The 18,824-nt window shown below is 35.9% G+C and overlaps 2 protein-coding genes across 2 annotated transcripts in view; one reads left to right on the top strand and one right to left on the bottom strand.

Annotated features, from left to right (window-relative positions):
* Positions 1 to 14,827, top strand: part of Dnah3 (dynein heavy chain 3, axonemal) — a 95,494-nt gene extending 80,667 nt beyond the window's left edge. Inside the window, exons 66-72 of the mRNA XM_068775954.1 lie at positions 623 to 873; positions 2,323 to 2,480; positions 4,157 to 4,316; positions 6,035 to 6,226; positions 7,365 to 7,573; positions 13,451 to 13,661; positions 14,493 to 14,827. Of these exons, the coding sequence (XP_068632055.1) occupies positions 623 to 873; positions 2,323 to 2,480; positions 4,157 to 4,316; positions 6,035 to 6,226; positions 7,365 to 7,573; positions 13,451 to 13,661; positions 14,493 to 14,789 (1,478 nt within the window). The 3' untranslated portion in view covers positions 14,790 to 14,827. The remainder of the gene's footprint in view (positions 1 to 622; positions 874 to 2,322; positions 2,481 to 4,156; positions 4,317 to 6,034; positions 6,227 to 7,364; positions 7,574 to 13,450; positions 13,662 to 14,492) is intronic.
* Positions 11,636 to 18,031, bottom strand: LOC137932473 (GSK3B-interacting protein-like). The gene is made up of 2 exons (XM_068776096.1): positions 17,873 to 18,031; positions 11,636 to 12,149 (listed from the first exon to the last, which is right to left on the bottom strand). Exon 2 carries the CDS (start codon positions 12,143 to 12,145, stop codon positions 11,792 to 11,794), a length of 354 nt encoding a protein of 117 aa, XP_068632197.1. The 5' UTR covers positions 12,146 to 12,149; positions 17,873 to 18,031; the 3' UTR covers positions 11,636 to 11,791.
* Positions 18,032 to 18,824: the final 793 nt, after the last annotated feature.

An 18,824-nucleotide genomic window follows, 5' to 3' on the forward strand; every position in this document is an offset into this window, starting at 1 on the left:
TTGTTACAAATGAATTGGAGATCTGCACTCGAAACTCTAAAAGATAAAAGAACTATTTTACTGAAAAGACAGAGTATGTCAGCGGCGTCTCGTATAAGAACTTTCTATCGGCATAGTTATTTAAAATATAATTTAAATAATAATGCATATTTTTCAAGTTCACAGTAATATATATAGTAACGAAATTTAAATATCACTCTCAAGTACGAATACATTTGCCCGTTCATAGAATGGCGTCATGTCTAGTTTTCTAAGAAGTCTTTGTTTAACAGTTGATATATATTTTATGTATACTTTAGATCATGGATGCACAGACCGCGGCCCGCCGGTCGAATACTGGTGGCCCGCCGACAGCAAAAATAATACTCTCGTACATTCGAAAAATATTGAATTCTATTCCAGAATAAAACCAAAAAAAAAATTAATTACCTATACTTCTGGCGGCCGGCCCGCCATCAGTTCATGATTTGCCCGAGTGGCCCCTAGTCTTAATGTCTGTGCAACCATGCTTTAGATAAATCGACCCATATATCGACTTTTTCGGCTGCGAAATCGGCGACCCATCCCTATAGCGATTGTTGAAATCTAATGGATATTGTTTTATGTAAGAAAAAATCTTCAGGTGTAAAAATGACAAACGAAGCGCCGAAAGGACTGAAGAACAATATGTACCGCTCGTACACTTCGGACCCCATCAGCGACCCCGAGTTCTACATCTCCTGCCCGCGGACAGAAGAGTGGCGTCGGCTACTCTTCGCTCTCTGCTTCTTCCACGCGCTCGTGCAGGAGCGACGCGCTTTCGGTCCGCTAGGCTGGAACATCCCTTACGAATTCAACGAGAGCGACCTTAGAATTTGCGTGATGCAGCTGCAAGTGAGTTACTTGGTGCAGTTCAGATACTGTTCCCTGACTTAACCGGCCCCTTATTATTAAAACTAGTCAATCGACTGTCTAGTAATATGTATGTATAGATCTATTTGAACATGTTAGCCGTGATAAAAAGAAACAAGAGTTGAGCTAAAATTAAAAAATGAAAATAATACAAATAAAAATGTATACCTAGAATAGATCAAAAGTATGATGATATATAATAAAAACAAAGAAATTTTAATAGTGAAGGTATGAGGAGAAAAAAGAATGGTATGGAATAAAAGGACAAATAAATTTGAAAGGGAAAGAAGGAATAATTGCAGAAAAAAAGAAAATAAAGGAACAATAGATCATAGGAGGAACGATAGAAGAGCGCGAAAATAAAATATTACGTGATAAAATTGTTAAATAAAAACAACCTCCCTGTCCCACAATAGATAGGGGTACAAAGGGTCCCTATAGCGGGGGCCATAAAAAAAAACATGTCAGCCGATAGTGGATGGCTATCGGCTGACATGTTTTTGACTGACTCCACCAAAGGTCGCCACGATGACTATGACTATGTTATCAGTTTATCTATTGGGTGGTTGCCTCGAACCTTAAGGCAGGCCACAAACGACGGTTATATGAGCAATGTGTTCCGATTACTGCCACAAATCATCTATTTTTTTGAACTGCGTCAGTGATCTTGGTTCTTATGTTTAATATTATACATGTTTATTGTTATAACAGCTGACGCAATAGTAATGTCACCATCTGTATGTGCCTTAATTTTATCATTAATATATAGAGAGAAAGTTGTCAATAAGCGATGGAGTATATCTATATATATATATATATATATATATATATATATATATATCCACATCATAAATGTAAAAGCACAGTGACAATGGGCGCCATTTATAAAAATTAAGATACGTTCACATTATGACATTACTTTTGCACCATCTGATGTCGTGATGAAAATTTGAATAGCTTAAATAGACGGAGAAACGTGCGCTACACCTTTGCTAGAATAAGAAGATCCATCTAGTTTACAACAGAAATATATCGACAATATCTTCAATAACACGCGAATGATTGAAAATCTAATAATGTGGGGGATTTGTCCTTAGTTGACGACTGAACTGGTGCTCTTACGGCTAAAATTATCGATGTAATAATAATTTTCAATAACACCCGTAACCAAAGGGTCAAATTTTATTGTTGGGGCCAAAAGGTTATCTAGAAGCGGCCACTAGCCTATAGACGCGGCTTGGGTAGAACCCCACTAGATGAATCGGAGACAGTTAACGTCACAGGAAAGTCGCTGAATGTGGGCAACGCGAGACCAGGTCATCGTGGCTAAAAAGAAGAAACTGTTAAATTGAGTGTCTCCTGTTATGAAGGTCGTAAGGATCTCTTAAAGATCTGATAGTCTATCGAGAGGTGACGGAGTCCTATTCGCAGATGTTTCTGACGGAATATGTGGAGACGCCGTTCGACGCGCTGAACTACCTCGCGGGCGAATGCAACTACGGTGGCCGCGTCACCGACGACAAGGACCGGCGGCTCATTCTCTCTCTTCTCTCCATCTTTTACAACGACGAGGTCACCACAGACCCCAAGTGAGTGGCACTATCATATCAATTATTTTGATCAGACAATCAATCCATTTTTATCATCACCATTGCAGACGTAAGACCAATAGGACCGGTTCCTTTTTGGTTTTAGTGGCCCCCGTTTTTGGGGACTTCTCGTTCTCCCTTCTTTGTTTGGGGGCGTTACTAAGGCTTTCAATACCGAACTAAAATCTGAATGCCGGTATTTAATATTTAAAATTTGAATTACCGGTATTAAAACCGGTATTTTTAATAAATAGATTACTAGTTATATTTTTACTTACCTCAGTTGTTATATTGACTTGAAAAATAAAATTGAAAATGTAAAATATGAGTTATACTCTTAAACAATACAGCTGTTTAATAATGTTTTTATTTGTTTTGTCATTATTTGACTATAAATCATTAAATGTTCTTAGTGAGATAGTTATAAGGTAAGAATTGTAACTAATTTTATATTTCTAAGTTTGTACTTTCTTACTGCCGTTAGTTACTGTTTATCTCCAATAAAGTAAATAACAAATAAATACGTTTAAAAAACTTTTAAGTTAAACGGTTTTTTGATACCCATATTGTGGTGGTTGTGGAAAAATATGTACCTAGTCCGCCATATTGGAACGGCGTCCATCTTGAATTTTAAATTTTTACATAATCATTGTGTTTTACTAGTGTAGCCCTTTCATTTGATACCCATATTGAGGGGGTTAAGGAAAAATATGTAATCCGCCATTTTGTATCGGCGGCCATCTTAGATTTATAATGTTATTGATTTTATTACATTGTATTGTCATCTAAATTAAATGTGTGTACCAAATTTCGAATCAATCTGACAACGGGAAGGTGCTTAAATTTCAATTTCTAATTTTGACCCAAATAAACAAATTCCTTACGGGTCGAACTAAATAAAACCGTTTAATAATAGCTGATTTGCAAATGAAACAATCTAATCTAAACAATTTAATAATTTTTGTGTTACATACTTTATGTATTTGTATAAACGAGATCTATTATTATTATATCATTGGACAGTAGATGTAAAAGTTTTACGTTTACCACCCAATGAAATGTTTATATATTATCAAAAAAATTGTAATTAATTATTATTTACTTTAAATTACATTTATATTATGCATAAATTAAATTTGAATCAATTAATGTTATGCCAAATTATCGGTATTTTTACATAAATACCGGTTTTTATTTACGGACAAAATCGTCTGGGATTCCGGTATTGTAAGCCCTAGGCGTTAATATTTTTTTTATTTTAATTGCTCTTTCTCCTTTCTTTCCTCACAAATTCTTTCTCCCTTTCCCTCACAATCTTCACCAAATCTTGCATTCTTATCACACACACTTCTTCTTACACACATACCCTTACTTTCCTCGCCTACATTCATTTTTACATTGGGTTTAATAGGATCGGTTTTAAACTGCCTGCATCTTGCACCTTTCGACAAACTTGACTAAGTTGTCTTCCAACGTTGCAGACTTGGCTATGTACCATGAAAATTTATATATATTTGTACATTTTCAAACAGAAAATTTTATTATCCTCATTGTTGTATAGTAGGATACTTGGATAGGATTACTTTTTCGTAAAAATTAATCCTTCATAGATCTCCTTTAGATACAGAAGTTTACGAATACTTAGAAGTACTTTTTCCTTCTATTTTCTTCACCAGTTACTCGTTCTCTCCGAGCGGCGACTACCGCATACCGCCGAGCATGGACTACAACTCTGTTCTAGAACATATAAGAGCGTTGCCGATGATAGCGAAGCCCGAAGTGTTTGGCTTGCACGAGAACGCCGATATCACCAAGGACAACAAGGAGACCGCTGCGGTTAGATCCTTTATCACTAAGAGTATAGTAGTTAGCTTTGTATATATTTATATGGTTGACTAGATTAGACTATTCAGTGGCGCATCGAAAAGGGGAATCCCACAGATATATAATTCTTTATATACATCGGACGAAAGAGAGCGCTCTACAATATTTCTGAACATTGTTTTTATAGTTTTAAATCAATATAAATATTGGTTAAGCTTGATGAATAAACACACTTCTACACCACTTTGTATTTAATGGAATAAGGCGTTACCTAGCGGAAGTCCATCCTAAGTAAGAAAAGGACCAATATTTAGCCACTTCCGCACATACATAGGTGGTACACCGATTAGTGTAACTCCCGATGATGCCCCGTGGAGGGGTGAAACACGTGTTGAGTAATTTGGCGGTAGCCATTGTGTGATTCGCATGTTTGCCGCATACGCATTTATCAGCGGGCTGGCGGGCGGTGCACTTTATTGCACGACTACCACTGCATGTGCGGAAGTGGCTAAATATTGGTCCTTTTCTTACCGGACTTTGTGTTGCTATTACTTCTAGGACCTAGTAAGAATCCCACAAAAATAATAACTTTTAATTGTTGTCTTACCTGTAACATCGATTGGTGAGAAGCGTGGCCACTAGTCTTCCCGTATTACCCAGGTACTCGAACCCATACTCCACGTCGGTGGTGATCATGGAACGCAATAGGCGATCTCCGCGCCAGTAGTTACGCATTACGCATAGGCGTGTTGCTATGGCCATAGGAAGAATCCTATAGTTTATTAGCCTATAATGTTTGCTGAAGTGATTGTAGCGACAATCTTTAGCGACGCTGAGATCAGCCCGCTTCCATTTCTTTTTTTTTTATGGTCCTCGCTATTGGGAGCCTCTCGTATCCCCTATCTGGTATGGGACAGGGACTATTTTACATTATTTAATTTTTCACAAACATTTTTATTTTCTCACTTTTCTTTCATACGTCATTCGTTATCTTTCATTCGTTTCATTCTTTCTACAATTCTACTGTCTTTCCCTTTCGCTCTGTATCGCCTTTCATTCATTCCTCATTACTTTTTACATTTTCTTATATTTTATTATTATTCTATATCACCTTTTTTAATTTTATCACTTTATTTTGTGTTATCTTAGTTAATCTTATTTGTTTACAATTTTACGAGCTTTTATTCCATTTCAGTTAAAAGCAGTCGGTTTTTGAACATCTGTTAAATACCTGCTTGACACTAATCAATCTGTGGTGGAGTTTAACAGGTTAGGTAGGCAATGTTAGAGACAACACCTAACGAGCTGGAGCACAAAAATTAAAACGTTTGAATGAAAGATAGACACAGTTTATTTTAAAAGTCATCCGCCTACAACTTTAGATACACCAACGACGTAATAAATTGTCATGAGGATGAAATAATTTTTATATAAAACTTTCACCACTCATTTGTACTTATTAAACATTGATTCAAAATTTATATAAGATAGTCTTTAATTTAAAATTCCACCAAGCACTAAAGATTTAATACAAATTCACTAAACAACAGCTCATATGTCACTTGACGCCGTTCGCCATTATTATATCATATATTTTTCGCGGTTTTGATAACCGCCTACAAATCATACGCCGCGCGTCCTTAGTTTTTGCGCATGCGTAGACCGATGGATTGACAGATAAGCGAAAGCATTTTGACAACTGTGATTATTTCGCTACAAATCTTTTATAGCTCCTGTTCGGGTGTCTGCTCACCCAGACGTCAATCATGGCGGGCGCCGGGCAGCAAGGTGGCGAGGGTCTGGGGGTGGCAGACCTCACTCGCGACCTCCTCGCCCGGCTGCCGAAGCCCTACGACATAGTCTACGTCGCGCGCACCTACCCCGTGCAGTACTACAACAGTATGAACACAGTCCTCAAGCAGGTTACTGACATTTTTTATAACCATTTCTAGCATCAGCAGGTTTTAAGGTCGCAGAGCTCTTAAGGCTTTGCCTCTGGTCGTGAGCTTTCTCGTTAATTTCGGATGAAATTTATTTGACTTAATTGAGATAAAAACGTTTTAACAGTGGAAACATAAAAAGCACAGTATATGTATAAATATACCAAATGCGCTCTAAGAAAATAAAGGCTTGCGCTGGTTAGAGTTGGATGATTCTGGTCCAGATGTTCACGGAGCACGGCAGATTCGCTGAGTAGTTTAAACTCAAGAAGAGCCTCTTGTGCACTTGTGACCTGTGACCAGACGGTGGCGCGCCTGATCCCGTGTTTCGCACGCTAAGAACGGATTGCGGGTCGAAGAAAGGAACATCGCATCACTTATGGACAACGAGGAGTGTCGGGGGACCTTTCTAGAGTATTGCAGATGGGTCATAGGAGACACCATTAAAAGAAACAAGAAGGGAAAAAAAAACAAAATTGTATATGACTAATCAAGATAAATACATAAATCTGTGACAAATACATAGAATATAGGAAAGTAAAAATTAAGTCATAAAAGAACGTAAATATAATAAAAATGCGAACACAAAAATAAAGCGAAATAGAACAAAATGTACACCTGTAGTTCTGATGAGTAGGCATAAAGTGAGGTGATGAATGAAAGGATTAGATAAAATTTAAAGAATCTGTAAAGGATAAAAGATAAGAACGCAATGATGTTGAAAAGAAAATATTTCGTGAATATAATAATAATATATAATAGTCCCTGTGTGCCCTAGACTGGAGAAGTACGAAAGGCACCAAAAACAGGGATCTATTAAAAATATAAATGAAGTAAATATACGTCCTGTAAGACAACTTATGTATATAACTAACGTTAATTCTTAATACAGCAGTATTAAATAGCCTAACTCATGTGAGCTATGGGATAAGGAAGTTTTCTTTTTAATTAAATATGCGTGTAAATAGAAATTATAGAAAATACATTACATAATACATAATGCAGCACCTAGCTCTTCATTTACACACTAATGTAAAACATGTAATTTAAAATAACAAAATAAATATTAAAAAAAATATAAATATAGATTCTTTAAAGAACATGGATTTGTCAAACACAGGAGCTGATCCGTTACAATCGGTTGCTGGCGGTGGTGGCGCGTACGCTGCACGGCGTGAACCTGGCGGCGCAGGGGCTGGCCATCATGAGCGCCGAGCTGGAAGAGTGTGCCGACGCCTTCATGAAAGGCTTGGTGCCTTCCGCCTGGATGTCCAAGTCTTACCCCTCTATGAAGCCGCTCGGCTCCTACATGGCTGACTTTCTTGGAAGGTTTGAACTTTATCTTATTCCGTAGATATATGAAGGCCGATAATAAGGCGCGCTAGATTCTGACATATCAGGGAGAAAGTGATATTCCTTCCTTCTCCGTCAAGAAGGCTCCTGGGGCCATATAGTGATGATAGTAAAACATCATTGGGTTTTAAGTTAGTAATAATTTATCGGGCAGGTTCTACGCGTAGGCATTTTAAGTTTTTAATTTAAATTTATTACGAAAAATCTCTATTGTTAGCTTTTCCTTCATCTTATCATGACATTAGGCGACGACTTCTCTTCTAGAAGTTGAACTTGCCTATCTGGACGATTTGTTCCTGGTATGTATAATTATCTATAACTTCGAACGTAGCACCTCCGACAACTTGGTAAGTAAGCACGACATGGACATTGGACATCAATTTCATGTTGTCCATACTTATTTTAAGGCCTAGTTATCCGGAGGCTCTACCGCGAACAACAAGCATTGTGCCCAGGCCTTAACCATTATGACATCGGCAAACAGAAGGCTTATTACAAATACTTTATCTATCTATTTAATGGGTACAGAGTTTCAGAATGTTTCTAGATATTGAGACCGCTCCTTATTATACTTATATAGACCAAAAACTTTTAAATAAATATATCTGGAAATTCATTTGTTGAAGATTCGCTCATCTTTTTATTGTAACTTGGTAATTCTTGACTTGTGATTGCCAAGTAAACCGTAAAAAAAAATTACGCAGTTTAAGCGACCGCTTAAGAAAACAAGTGCGAGGCAATTGACTATCAATGCCATCTATCGGTTACCGTCCGAAGTTTCCAAAACCCCAAACGCCATACATCGGACCCTTCATAATATTATGCAATGTGAATTTGTCACAAGAGAAAAAAGAATAGTAATATAGGAAGCCCAGGGCCGAGGAACTCACCGTATGAGTATTAATTTTGGTCCTCGGAGTCCTGAGAGCGGCGAGAATCTTGATCCTCGTTATAGCATTGATTGTCTGTTGCACAGTAAGACACACAGCACAGCTCGTTCACTGCATTTTTAGGCGTGAGTAGGAAAAGGGATACATAGAAAGGACAAACTGACAGCTACATAATTATTATTGATAATTAGAAAAATTATTATAAATAAATAAATAAAGATGTATATTTTATTATAGATATTATTGCAGTGGCAACATTGTCTCTGGTAAAAGATTAAAAAATCAAATTATTTCTTCAAGCCGGATATGAGGCACTCATTGTAAGTCTTCGTTCAAAGATATCTATGGGAGATATACCATAATCGCCACGCATGACAGGCGGGTTGGCGATCGCATTTTGGTTTAATGGTAATCAGCGAATTCTGCTCATCTTCTGGAAACTTGTTTGTGAACAGCAATCCCATATGATTATGCACAGTGTAAATCATATATAAGACTGGGAAGTCCTGGGCTACCACTGCCACAATTTGGATCATACATCAAAGATACTCTTGAAATAAAAAAAAACTTTCTGCATAAGACTTTATTTCATAAAATCTTACATGGAAATACTGTTTATTAATACATGACTACTATTTCCGAGTAGATACATTCGTACATTGAGCAGATTTATAATCTCAGCCTTGATTTCAAACTTATGAGAGTCTGTAACAAAATATCAAAAGTACCCCCGTCTTTGTTTTAATCGAGGGTAGTTCAACATTTTGAGATTTTAATTAAAAATTAAATGCAAGATTTGTACTGGAGTTGTACTAACGTGAAACGCTAACGATTTAAAAATATTCGTTTTAAATGGTCATGTGATGTGATATTCGCGTATTTACCTAAGAGCTAGTTAAGTATGGAAAACGTTACCTAAAAATTTTGAGAGCGAATAGGCGAGTGAGACGAATAACTATATGCTTTAGTGCTGGTTTATTTACTACCAGTCGACAACTCATTAAAGCGGCCTCCATAATTTCTTAGCCTAAGTTACTCTAGGCAAATATGCATCGAATTATCAGATCTTTGAGTGTGATATGTCATTTTTTATAGAGCACTGGGATATTAGCTATGTCCAAAAAGACACGCTGAAAACCCCGGCTTTTTTGGGTCCTGACCTACAAAAAAATTTTTTTTTTTGTATTTACTCATTTGTAAATAAAATCCAATAATGTATTTTATAGTAAATTCGCAGTTAAGGAAAAGTGACTTATCGTTATCATTCAACTTAGCCACGCCTCTTGATCAATTAAATGAGAAAGCAGCGATCAATATGATGTCATTGGACTATATTTGTCAAATAATAAGAGTTTTTCATGAATAATTAAACTTTTGTAGTCAAATGAGATTTAAATTTCTGATTTAAATTAGTTACATACCAATATAGTTCATTTTATATGTATATATATGTAAATATATATGTACGTGTGTATATATATATGTGTTTGTATATATAAAAGGTTGTCAAATATCTCCCTTCCGCCTTTTTGTCTTTTGAATTTCGCGGCTATGTACAAAGCGCTACAGAGCTCGTATCTGGCAATACTATACATAATTTGAAAGGTCTTGACATAACCTACAAAACGACGCTATGCATGATTAGTTTGGATATTGCGTTCAACAGTTATAGACGTGTAAACATGGAGTTCACTAACGCAGAAATTCGCGCTATTTTAAAGTTTTCCTTCGTTAAAGGCATTTGCCCGCTAGAGAAACGTTCCGTGAGGTTAATGGTGTTTTGGGGGATGGTACTCTATCACTTCGAACCGCGGAGGAATGGTTTCGACGATTCAGAGCCGGCGAAAACGACACCATGGATAAGCCAGCCGGCGGAAGACCTGTGACGACAAATACCGATCAAATCATGGACTACATCGAGTTAGACCGGCATGTGGCATCTCATGACATCGCCCAGGAGATGGGAGTTAGTCACCAAACCATTTTAAACCATCTGCAGAAGGCTGGATACAAAAAAAAGCTTGATGTTTGGGTGCCGCATGATTTGACGCAAAAAAACCTTCTGGACCGAATCAACGCCTGCGATATGCTGCTGAAACGGAACGAACTCGACCCATTCTTGAAGCGGATGGTGACTGGCGACGAAAAATGGATCACATACGACAATATCAAGCAAAAACGGTCGTGGTCGAAGGCCGGTGAATCGTCCCAAACAGTGGCCAAGCCGGGATTGACGGCCAGGAAGGTTTTGCTGTGTGTTTGGTGGGATTAGAAGGGAATCATCCACTATGAGCTGCTCCCATATGGCCAGACGCTTAATTCTACCATCTACTGCGAACAACTGGACCGCTTGAAGCAGACGATCGACCAGAAGCGTCTAGAATTGGCCAACAGGAAGGGTGTATTGTTCCACCAGGACAACGCCAGACCACACACTTCGTTGATGACTCGTCAGAAGCTACGGGAGCTCGGATGGGAGGTTTTATCACATCCACCATATAGCCCGGACATAGCGCCAAGTGATTACCACCTGTTCCTGTCCATGGCGAACGCCCTTGGTGGTGTAAAGTTGAACTCAAAAGAGGTTTGTGAAAAGTGGCTGTCCGAGTTCTTCGCAAATAAGGAGGGGGGCTTCTACGAGGGAGGTATTATGAAGTTGCCGTCTAGATGGAAACAGATTATCGAACAAAACGGCGCATATTTGAACTAAATCCGATCACTGTAACACTTTTTATAAAGCATTGAATAAAGAGCAAAAAAGCGGAAGGGAGATATTTGACAACCTGTTATATATATATGTATGTATACTTATATGTATACATGTACACAGAAACATGTATTGAAAATAATTTTAATGCGCAATTCAAATTTTTCATTAAACGGATTAAATTCATTACATTTATTAAATGTCTTCGAGTATTGAGTAAATTACTTAGTATATTATATATCAGGGGTGACCAACATGCGGGTCGCGTGCATGTGACTGAAGAATCCGTTGTTGCTCTCAATTTTTCCCATTCCATTTTCACTTTTGTGTTATAATGTTTAAAAATATATTACGAATGTCTGAAAGAGTTACACATATATACTATCTATACCTGTTAACCAAATTTTTAAGAGTTATCAAGAACAATTAATTAAGTATATTTTTATTAATAAAATTTAATTACGTATTTAATTATGGGTCGCACATAATTAAAAAAATTGAAATATGTTTCGACCTATCATGGACTACTTTGACCACCCCTGATATATCTGAACGTTAATATGGCAATATGAAAGTTCCACAAGCAGAGTAAGGATTTCATCCTTGTCGTTTCCTCTCCAGGTCTCTCAGCTTCGTCGTCAATTCTTCACCGAAAGATTCTCTGTACATTTCACTTGTATTATCTAGTAGTGCGTAGAGTGTTTCATATTTGACATCAGTTTGTACTCTATTTTGATTGGCCGACTGAGTCGAAGCTACTCGGAAACCAGACGCAGACATTTCAATGGTGTAAACATCGTCTTCGTAGGTGGTGATTTTGAGATAAATCTTCTGATTTGTGCTTCTGACGTCAGGATCTACAATCGCTTCTTTCACGTGTTTTCTGATGTCGTTTAGAGCGGCTTCAGCTTCGAGCGGCCATGTCTTCCTGTCTAAAACCTGTTCCGTCATTATTCTGTAAAATATTGAATCGAATTAAGACATAATTAGTAGTTTCAGCCCATAGACGCCCTCAACAATGCATAGGGCTCTCCCAAAGATATCTATGGTAGAATATGCCATATATATGTCTATATAGCCATGCTTGGCAGGGGGGGTTGTCGATCGCAGCCTGGTATTATTACAAAGCAGAAGTTACAGAACCCTCTAAACAGTAAACAAGGAACCCTAGGATCAAGAAGAGTCATAAACACGTCTGACTTTGAAGTTATTAATAGTTTTTTGTGTACGGTTCTCTGAAATTCTATCGGAGTACAATCGCGAACTTACTAGAACCTTCTCCGTAGTATAAATAGGTGCACTCCCCATGTCGACAGTTCAGTGTTGTTTTTCGAATTATAAGATTAAGATCTAGGATCAGTGATACAAAGTGACTATTTGGCAAGTTGTTTGGACAGTGATTTCTTGAGCGATTTGGAAGCGTAGTTTGGACTATGCGAAAGTATACTTTGCGTTAAAGTAGGGTGATCAGCTAATTTGTGAATAAAGGACTCCTTGTGAACCAGTGGTGTTTCATTCCGAGTCAGAAGCCACAGTACGTAACAGTATTACGGTACGCTGAGGATGCTGATGCCAATTTTCTGGAACTTTGTTCTGTGAGCAGTGGCAATGTCTGCCTGTATAATTAATGCACAAAGTGTGAACTATATGAGATTGCATCCTCAGAATCGAACCCGCGACTTACTATCGCAAGTCTCAGTCCTCCGCCACTGCTCAGCGCAAGATAACTAATCCTTAATTATTTTACTACCCACGGAAAAATTACTTAAGTTTGCGATTGCATCATATCAAAGTTATGATGCTTTCTATCATATCCGGAGATTTATCCGTTCTTAAATATCACGTGTGCGTCTCGTCAATAGCCCCTTATCTCGTCTCACTACTCACATGCATGAAGCGAAGTCTAGCACCAGTATATTTAATAAAAATTCATTACGAATAAATAATTTTAAAAGTATGTATACATTTATGTAAGTATACACAGAGTATAATAATCTGGGCACTAAATGGTAAATAAATAAACAAAAACAATCATGTCTGTACTTGTATAAAAACTTTAAAGAGGTTTATCATATATATACATATGTCCTGATCAGTCCAAGAATCAATAGTTTCAGAATTAATAAACAGTCTTTATTATCAGATGTGATCACTTCGAACAAGGTGATAGGAAATAGGTACAAAAAGTTAAAAGTTAATAGCTTTTTGCTGACAATATGTATGTTAGAAAATTTGTAAGACGTAAGAATTTTTTAGGTTGAAATTCCTCCAAGACTGGATCGATGAAGGACCCCCCACTGTTTTCTGGATATCCGGATTCTACTTCACGCAGTCCTTCCTGACCGGTGTCCTGCAGAACTACTCGCGCCACAACCGCATACCCATCGACAACGTGCACTTCGAATTCACCATCACCGACATGGAGACCGAGTGTGAGGAAGAACCTACGTTCGGTGTTTACTGTAAGGTGGGTGATAATGATTAAAATTTCCAACACCTCTATCTGGCTCTATAGCCGTAAATATCTAAATTCTCCTATCTTATTCACTATGACATAAATCACACAATTATTATATATATATATATATATATATATATATATATATATATACTAGCTGATCCCGCAAAAGTTGTTTTGCAAAAAAAATATTTTTAACTTTAAATAAAAAAATAAGGGTTGATCGTAGAGGGCTGAAAATTTAGGGTTATATGTATTTTTGTATGTTGTATCATAAAAAAATAAAAACAAAAAATTTCGTCAAAAAAATAAAAAAAATTTTTAAGGGTGAACAACCCTTATCACTTAGGGGTATGAAAAATAGATAGTAGCCGATTCTCAGACCTACTAAATACACATATAAAAGTTGGTAAAAATCGGTCAAGCGGTTTCAGAGGAGTTCAAGTTCGAACACCGTGACACGAGAATTTTATATATATATGTGTGTATATAATATATATCAAAGTCTCGTTTTCTATTTATATACATGCAGCAAAGACAAACAGTGGATAAACAAGACCAACAGCACAGTGTGTATGTGTGGGTAAGTCCTGGAGTATTGCATGGTGTGATCTGTTTGTGTGTCTTGCTTGTTGTATAATACTAGTTGGCTAACTTCATTATTCTATTTTCCAGGCTTTATTAATAGGTATTGTTATATGCTTATTATTATTTTTTTTAATAATCAAATGTATTTTAATAGAATCCGTTTTTACAACTGGCAATGTTTTTTTAGATTAAAAAAGCATCTGTCAAAAATATTGTGATATTATATATATATACATAACATACATTTTACAGGGCCTGTTTCTAGAAGGTGCTAGATGGAACCGCCAAACGATGCAAATGGACGAGTCCTTCCCGAAAATTCTATTCGACACGATTCCCATAATCTGGTTCCAGCCTGCCTTGATCCAGAATTTCAATCCTCCGCCAAGTTACTTTTGTCCCATATACAAAACAAGTGAGAGGAAAGGTGTTCTGGCTACAACGGGACACTCTAGCAACTTTGTTATGTACATCACATTGAGGACTGACATTCCGGAGAAGCATTGGATCAATAGAGGAGTTGCAAGTCTGACACAACTCGATGATTAAGTTTCTACACATGGAATGTGTTTTATTTTTATAATATCACTGTAGTTAACATTAAATAAAGACATTTTTATAATTTGTATATTTAACTCATTGCTACCTGTCCAAACATATTTAAAATTGAAAATAATTGTATAGGCAAAGTCGCATAGAAAAAACATATTATATATATAACATTTAATGGAATCGGGCGTTACCTCGCGGAAGTCTATCCTAAGTAAGAAAAGGACCAATATTTAGCCACTTCCGCACATGCAGTGGTAGTTGTGTAACAAAGTGTACCGCCCGCCAGCCCGCTGATAAATGCGTTTGCGGCAAACAATGCGAATTACACAACTGCCACCGTTAAACCACTCAACATGTGTTTCACCCCTACACGTGGCATCTTCAGGAGTTATGATACACCGATTAGTGCCAAACACAGAGTCACACTGGTTTCTGTGTCACAGTGGCAGTTGTGTAATTCGCATTGTTTGCCGCATACGCATTTATCAGCGGGCTGGCTGCATGTGCGGAAGTGGTTAAATATGTTAAATGGTCCTTTTCTTATACATAAAATCTATTTCAATATCACTATTATATACCTGCAATAATTAATTAAAAATTAGGCATATCGGCCATCCATTCTAGTCTTATATGCATACCAAAACATTTGACAATTTTTATTTATATATACTGCATCATAGGGCGACAACGTTTTTAATGTTATCTTAAGACACTGGACGCAGTTCTAAATAATCCTACAGGAAAATGAAAGTGGGAGGCCTATGTCCAGTAGTGGACAACCCATGACTGAATTGATGATAATAGAACATAAATAGATTGATTTATCATTCCAAAAAAAAAAAAACTATGAAAATTCCACCAAAAATTTATTATAGGATAACAAATTTAAAGAAGTTTTTGCAGATTTTTAACAAACCAATATTTATTTATGAATTCAAATAACAAAAATGCTTTTAAAAGTTTTTATTACATGCAAAATACATTAGTATGAAGTTGCATATATAACTTGCTAACTGGCCTCTTTGTATGTAAATATATGTAATAAGTGCCAAAAATTAATATTCAATTCAAATATGGTCATTTTGAAATGAAGTTGCATATATGCATACTTATGTAATATATTACTTATTGACACTGTATTACTCTAAGGTCATCATCATCATTCCAGCTACATGTCCACATAGGTCTTCACTAAGATTTTTGAATAGGACTGCTTGGATGCAGCCTGCATTCAGCATCTTCCTGCATAAGTAAAAATAGAAGACGGCAGAACAAGCAGTCTCTTAATGTTGTTGGAGATTGAGGTATACTATAAAAGAATTCATCAGAATGTAGTACTTATGTTTGCTGGAGGAATCTAGACTATGATCATGCTCAAATCTATCCGTCCATATACAGACTCACAACATTGTCAATGTAAACTAAGCAGGATGTGAACATGCTGGAAATCATCATCACAAATTCCCCCAAAGATCGCCACAATGACCAGTCTTAAGCTGACCACATCCACCAACTTCCCACAACCTGAACTACACCAATACCTCACTTTGCGTCGTGGTTACGTTCCAAAATACACGACGCAAATTGAAACGCCGCAAAGTGAAATAAGATTTTATATAGCAAACCATATAAAGATCCAAGATAGTTTCATAGGGTCGAAAATACTAGTTTTTAAAAGGAAAATTCGATAAAGTATGCATTTAAAAAACAAAAATAATACAACTCTGCCAATAAATAAATTGGAATAATAAATGCCTTTTTTATTACCAGAAACAACACATAAAAATTTTATAACTTTATTATTCTCTTTTAAAAAAAGCACAACACACTACCTTTCAACACACTATATAATTGAAACTGAATCCCGTAAAATAAACAAAACAAAGTGAAAATAAAACTGTATTCAAAATGTGTTGATTTTTAGTTAGAAAGGGAACCTCCGAGTTTTGATGGCATAGCACAATTAGTAACAAAATTGTTGCCATCTTTTAGAAAAAAAAATCTTTTGCCTCAATAAATAATAAGACAATAATATCAGTAGAAAACTAATTGCAAACCTAATCTAACTATATATATATAATGGCCTTAACATATCACTACAAAGAGCTTAAAAAGCTCTTTGTAGTGAATTGAAAATCTTATTATGAAAAAAGTAACAAAATATTACTTTACATGTATCTGGTTATACCTCTAATCTAATTTATGTCAAAGAGTTTATAGCTTTACTCAGGTAAAGTTTTTTTTTAATATACTTTCCCGCATCTTGTTTTTGGGACAGGGACATACACCCTCCCACTGTCACCCTCCCTCTCTCATTCTTCACAATTTCTCTCTTTATTCTCTTTTCATTCATTCAGCATACAGCATTCACCCACATTTACACATCGCCTCACACCCCTCGCCACTCTTCCTATGGATGGTTGGATATGCCTAACCATGGTTTTGATATGCCTAATTATGTCACTCACCACCCAACCCGCCACAAGTAAAGTTGGAGAAACAACATTTTCACTTTGAATAAATATCTCTTTAATAGTATCAATTTTAAACAAATATTAAATTAATGGGAGAAAAGTATACAGGGCAAGTAAAACAATGAACAGAAATATTTACTGTGGTGGTCATTTGTTGTAAGTGCTCCCCCAAAGATCGCCAAAATGATCGGTCTTGCATGAGCAGCATTGTTTAGCGGGCAGAGACGAATTACCCCCAGAGCACGTTGGCGAGAAAGGTAGCAAAACGTAATCGAAAACGGTGTATTTACATATTTACAATTTACACGACTCTTAGACAAAATATATTCCTTAAAAGAGCCAGTTCAATTCCATTATCAGGTTAAACACTAACGACACCTAAGCTTTAAGTAATTTTAAGTTAAATACATTAGATTCACAATGTTCCACATTCTTTCGTAAATGTCACTTTTAATCCAAATAAATATATAATGCAAGTTTGAGATATTTATTATCAATTGTCAATTAATACTAAAATGAGCATGGCGACGTACTAAATCGTTTTATTTTGAAATTATTAAAAATATTACATATAAGTTCTACAAAAAAACAAAATTGTTTACTTACCAATAGAAAGTATTGAAGAATAATCAATGTCCCACATAGAAGTCAAACATAACTATAATTTAATTATATTAAAATATTACAACAAATAATTTATTTAACGTTTGATTCTTAAGTTAAAAGTATCGAAGAATTCTGTTTATATTTTTTAGCTTTAATTCTGTCAACAATGTCACCGGTGACGATTTTTAGCCTACCGCTTGTACATACAGTTTCACAAGAAAATAACACAGATAATAATTAAATTAGTGATAAATATTTAATATGATAAACCAAAGTAAAGACAACTTAAAATCGTAGATATCCGGATATCGGATATCCAGACAATTTTTTCAGTAAATGTATACACAGTTCATACATCTCTACACATTAAAATCTTTCATAATTGACCAGGATCTGTTTGAATGATTTCACAGACCCTTCCATTCCGTGAACTGAGATCCAATAAAGCTGTAAAAGCCCCGGACTAAGCATCAGCATCAATAGAAACTATAGCAATTTGATTATAATTTTTTTCTCTTATTATTTATTTAGACTTGGGTTCATTTAACTGTACATAATAAAATTATTGTAAAATTGTCTGTAAAAGCGACACGTGCTAGGAAGTTTAAATAACCATTTTATATCAAAATATTTTAAAATCTAAGATATAATGCCCCGTAACAAGAGATGGGAGCACGTCTTTCCATTGTAAACAACCTTTTGTTTAAAAAACTCTCCCAAATACTTCTAATAAACTTCGAAATTTGGGATTTTCTTCTTATTTAATATAGTTTATTGTGAGCAAAAATAGCGCTAAAATATTTATATTGTTTTACAAATATTGTCTTATCAATAACGATTTGTTATATGGTGGAATATTATTAATGACCAACAATATTTTTAAACAAATATCTTTTTTTGGTTAGCATTTTATTGTATCTTCTTACAAAGATATTACAGCTTGAAATAGGTA

The sequence above is a fragment of the Battus philenor genome, unplaced genomic scaffold (assembly GCF_028537555.1).
Source record: "Battus philenor isolate CCGP_79_NKW_IND1 unplaced genomic scaffold, ilBatPhil1.0.hap1 SCAF_9, whole genome shotgun sequence".
NCBI classification, from domain to species: domain Eukaryota; kingdom Metazoa; phylum Arthropoda; class Insecta; order Lepidoptera; family Papilionidae; genus Battus; species Battus philenor.

Coding starts and splice junctions, on each gene's coding strand:
- LOC137932473 (XM_068776096.1), bottom strand. CDS start 12,145: ATGACGGAACAGGTTTTAGACAGGAAGACATGGCCGCTCGAAGCTGAA.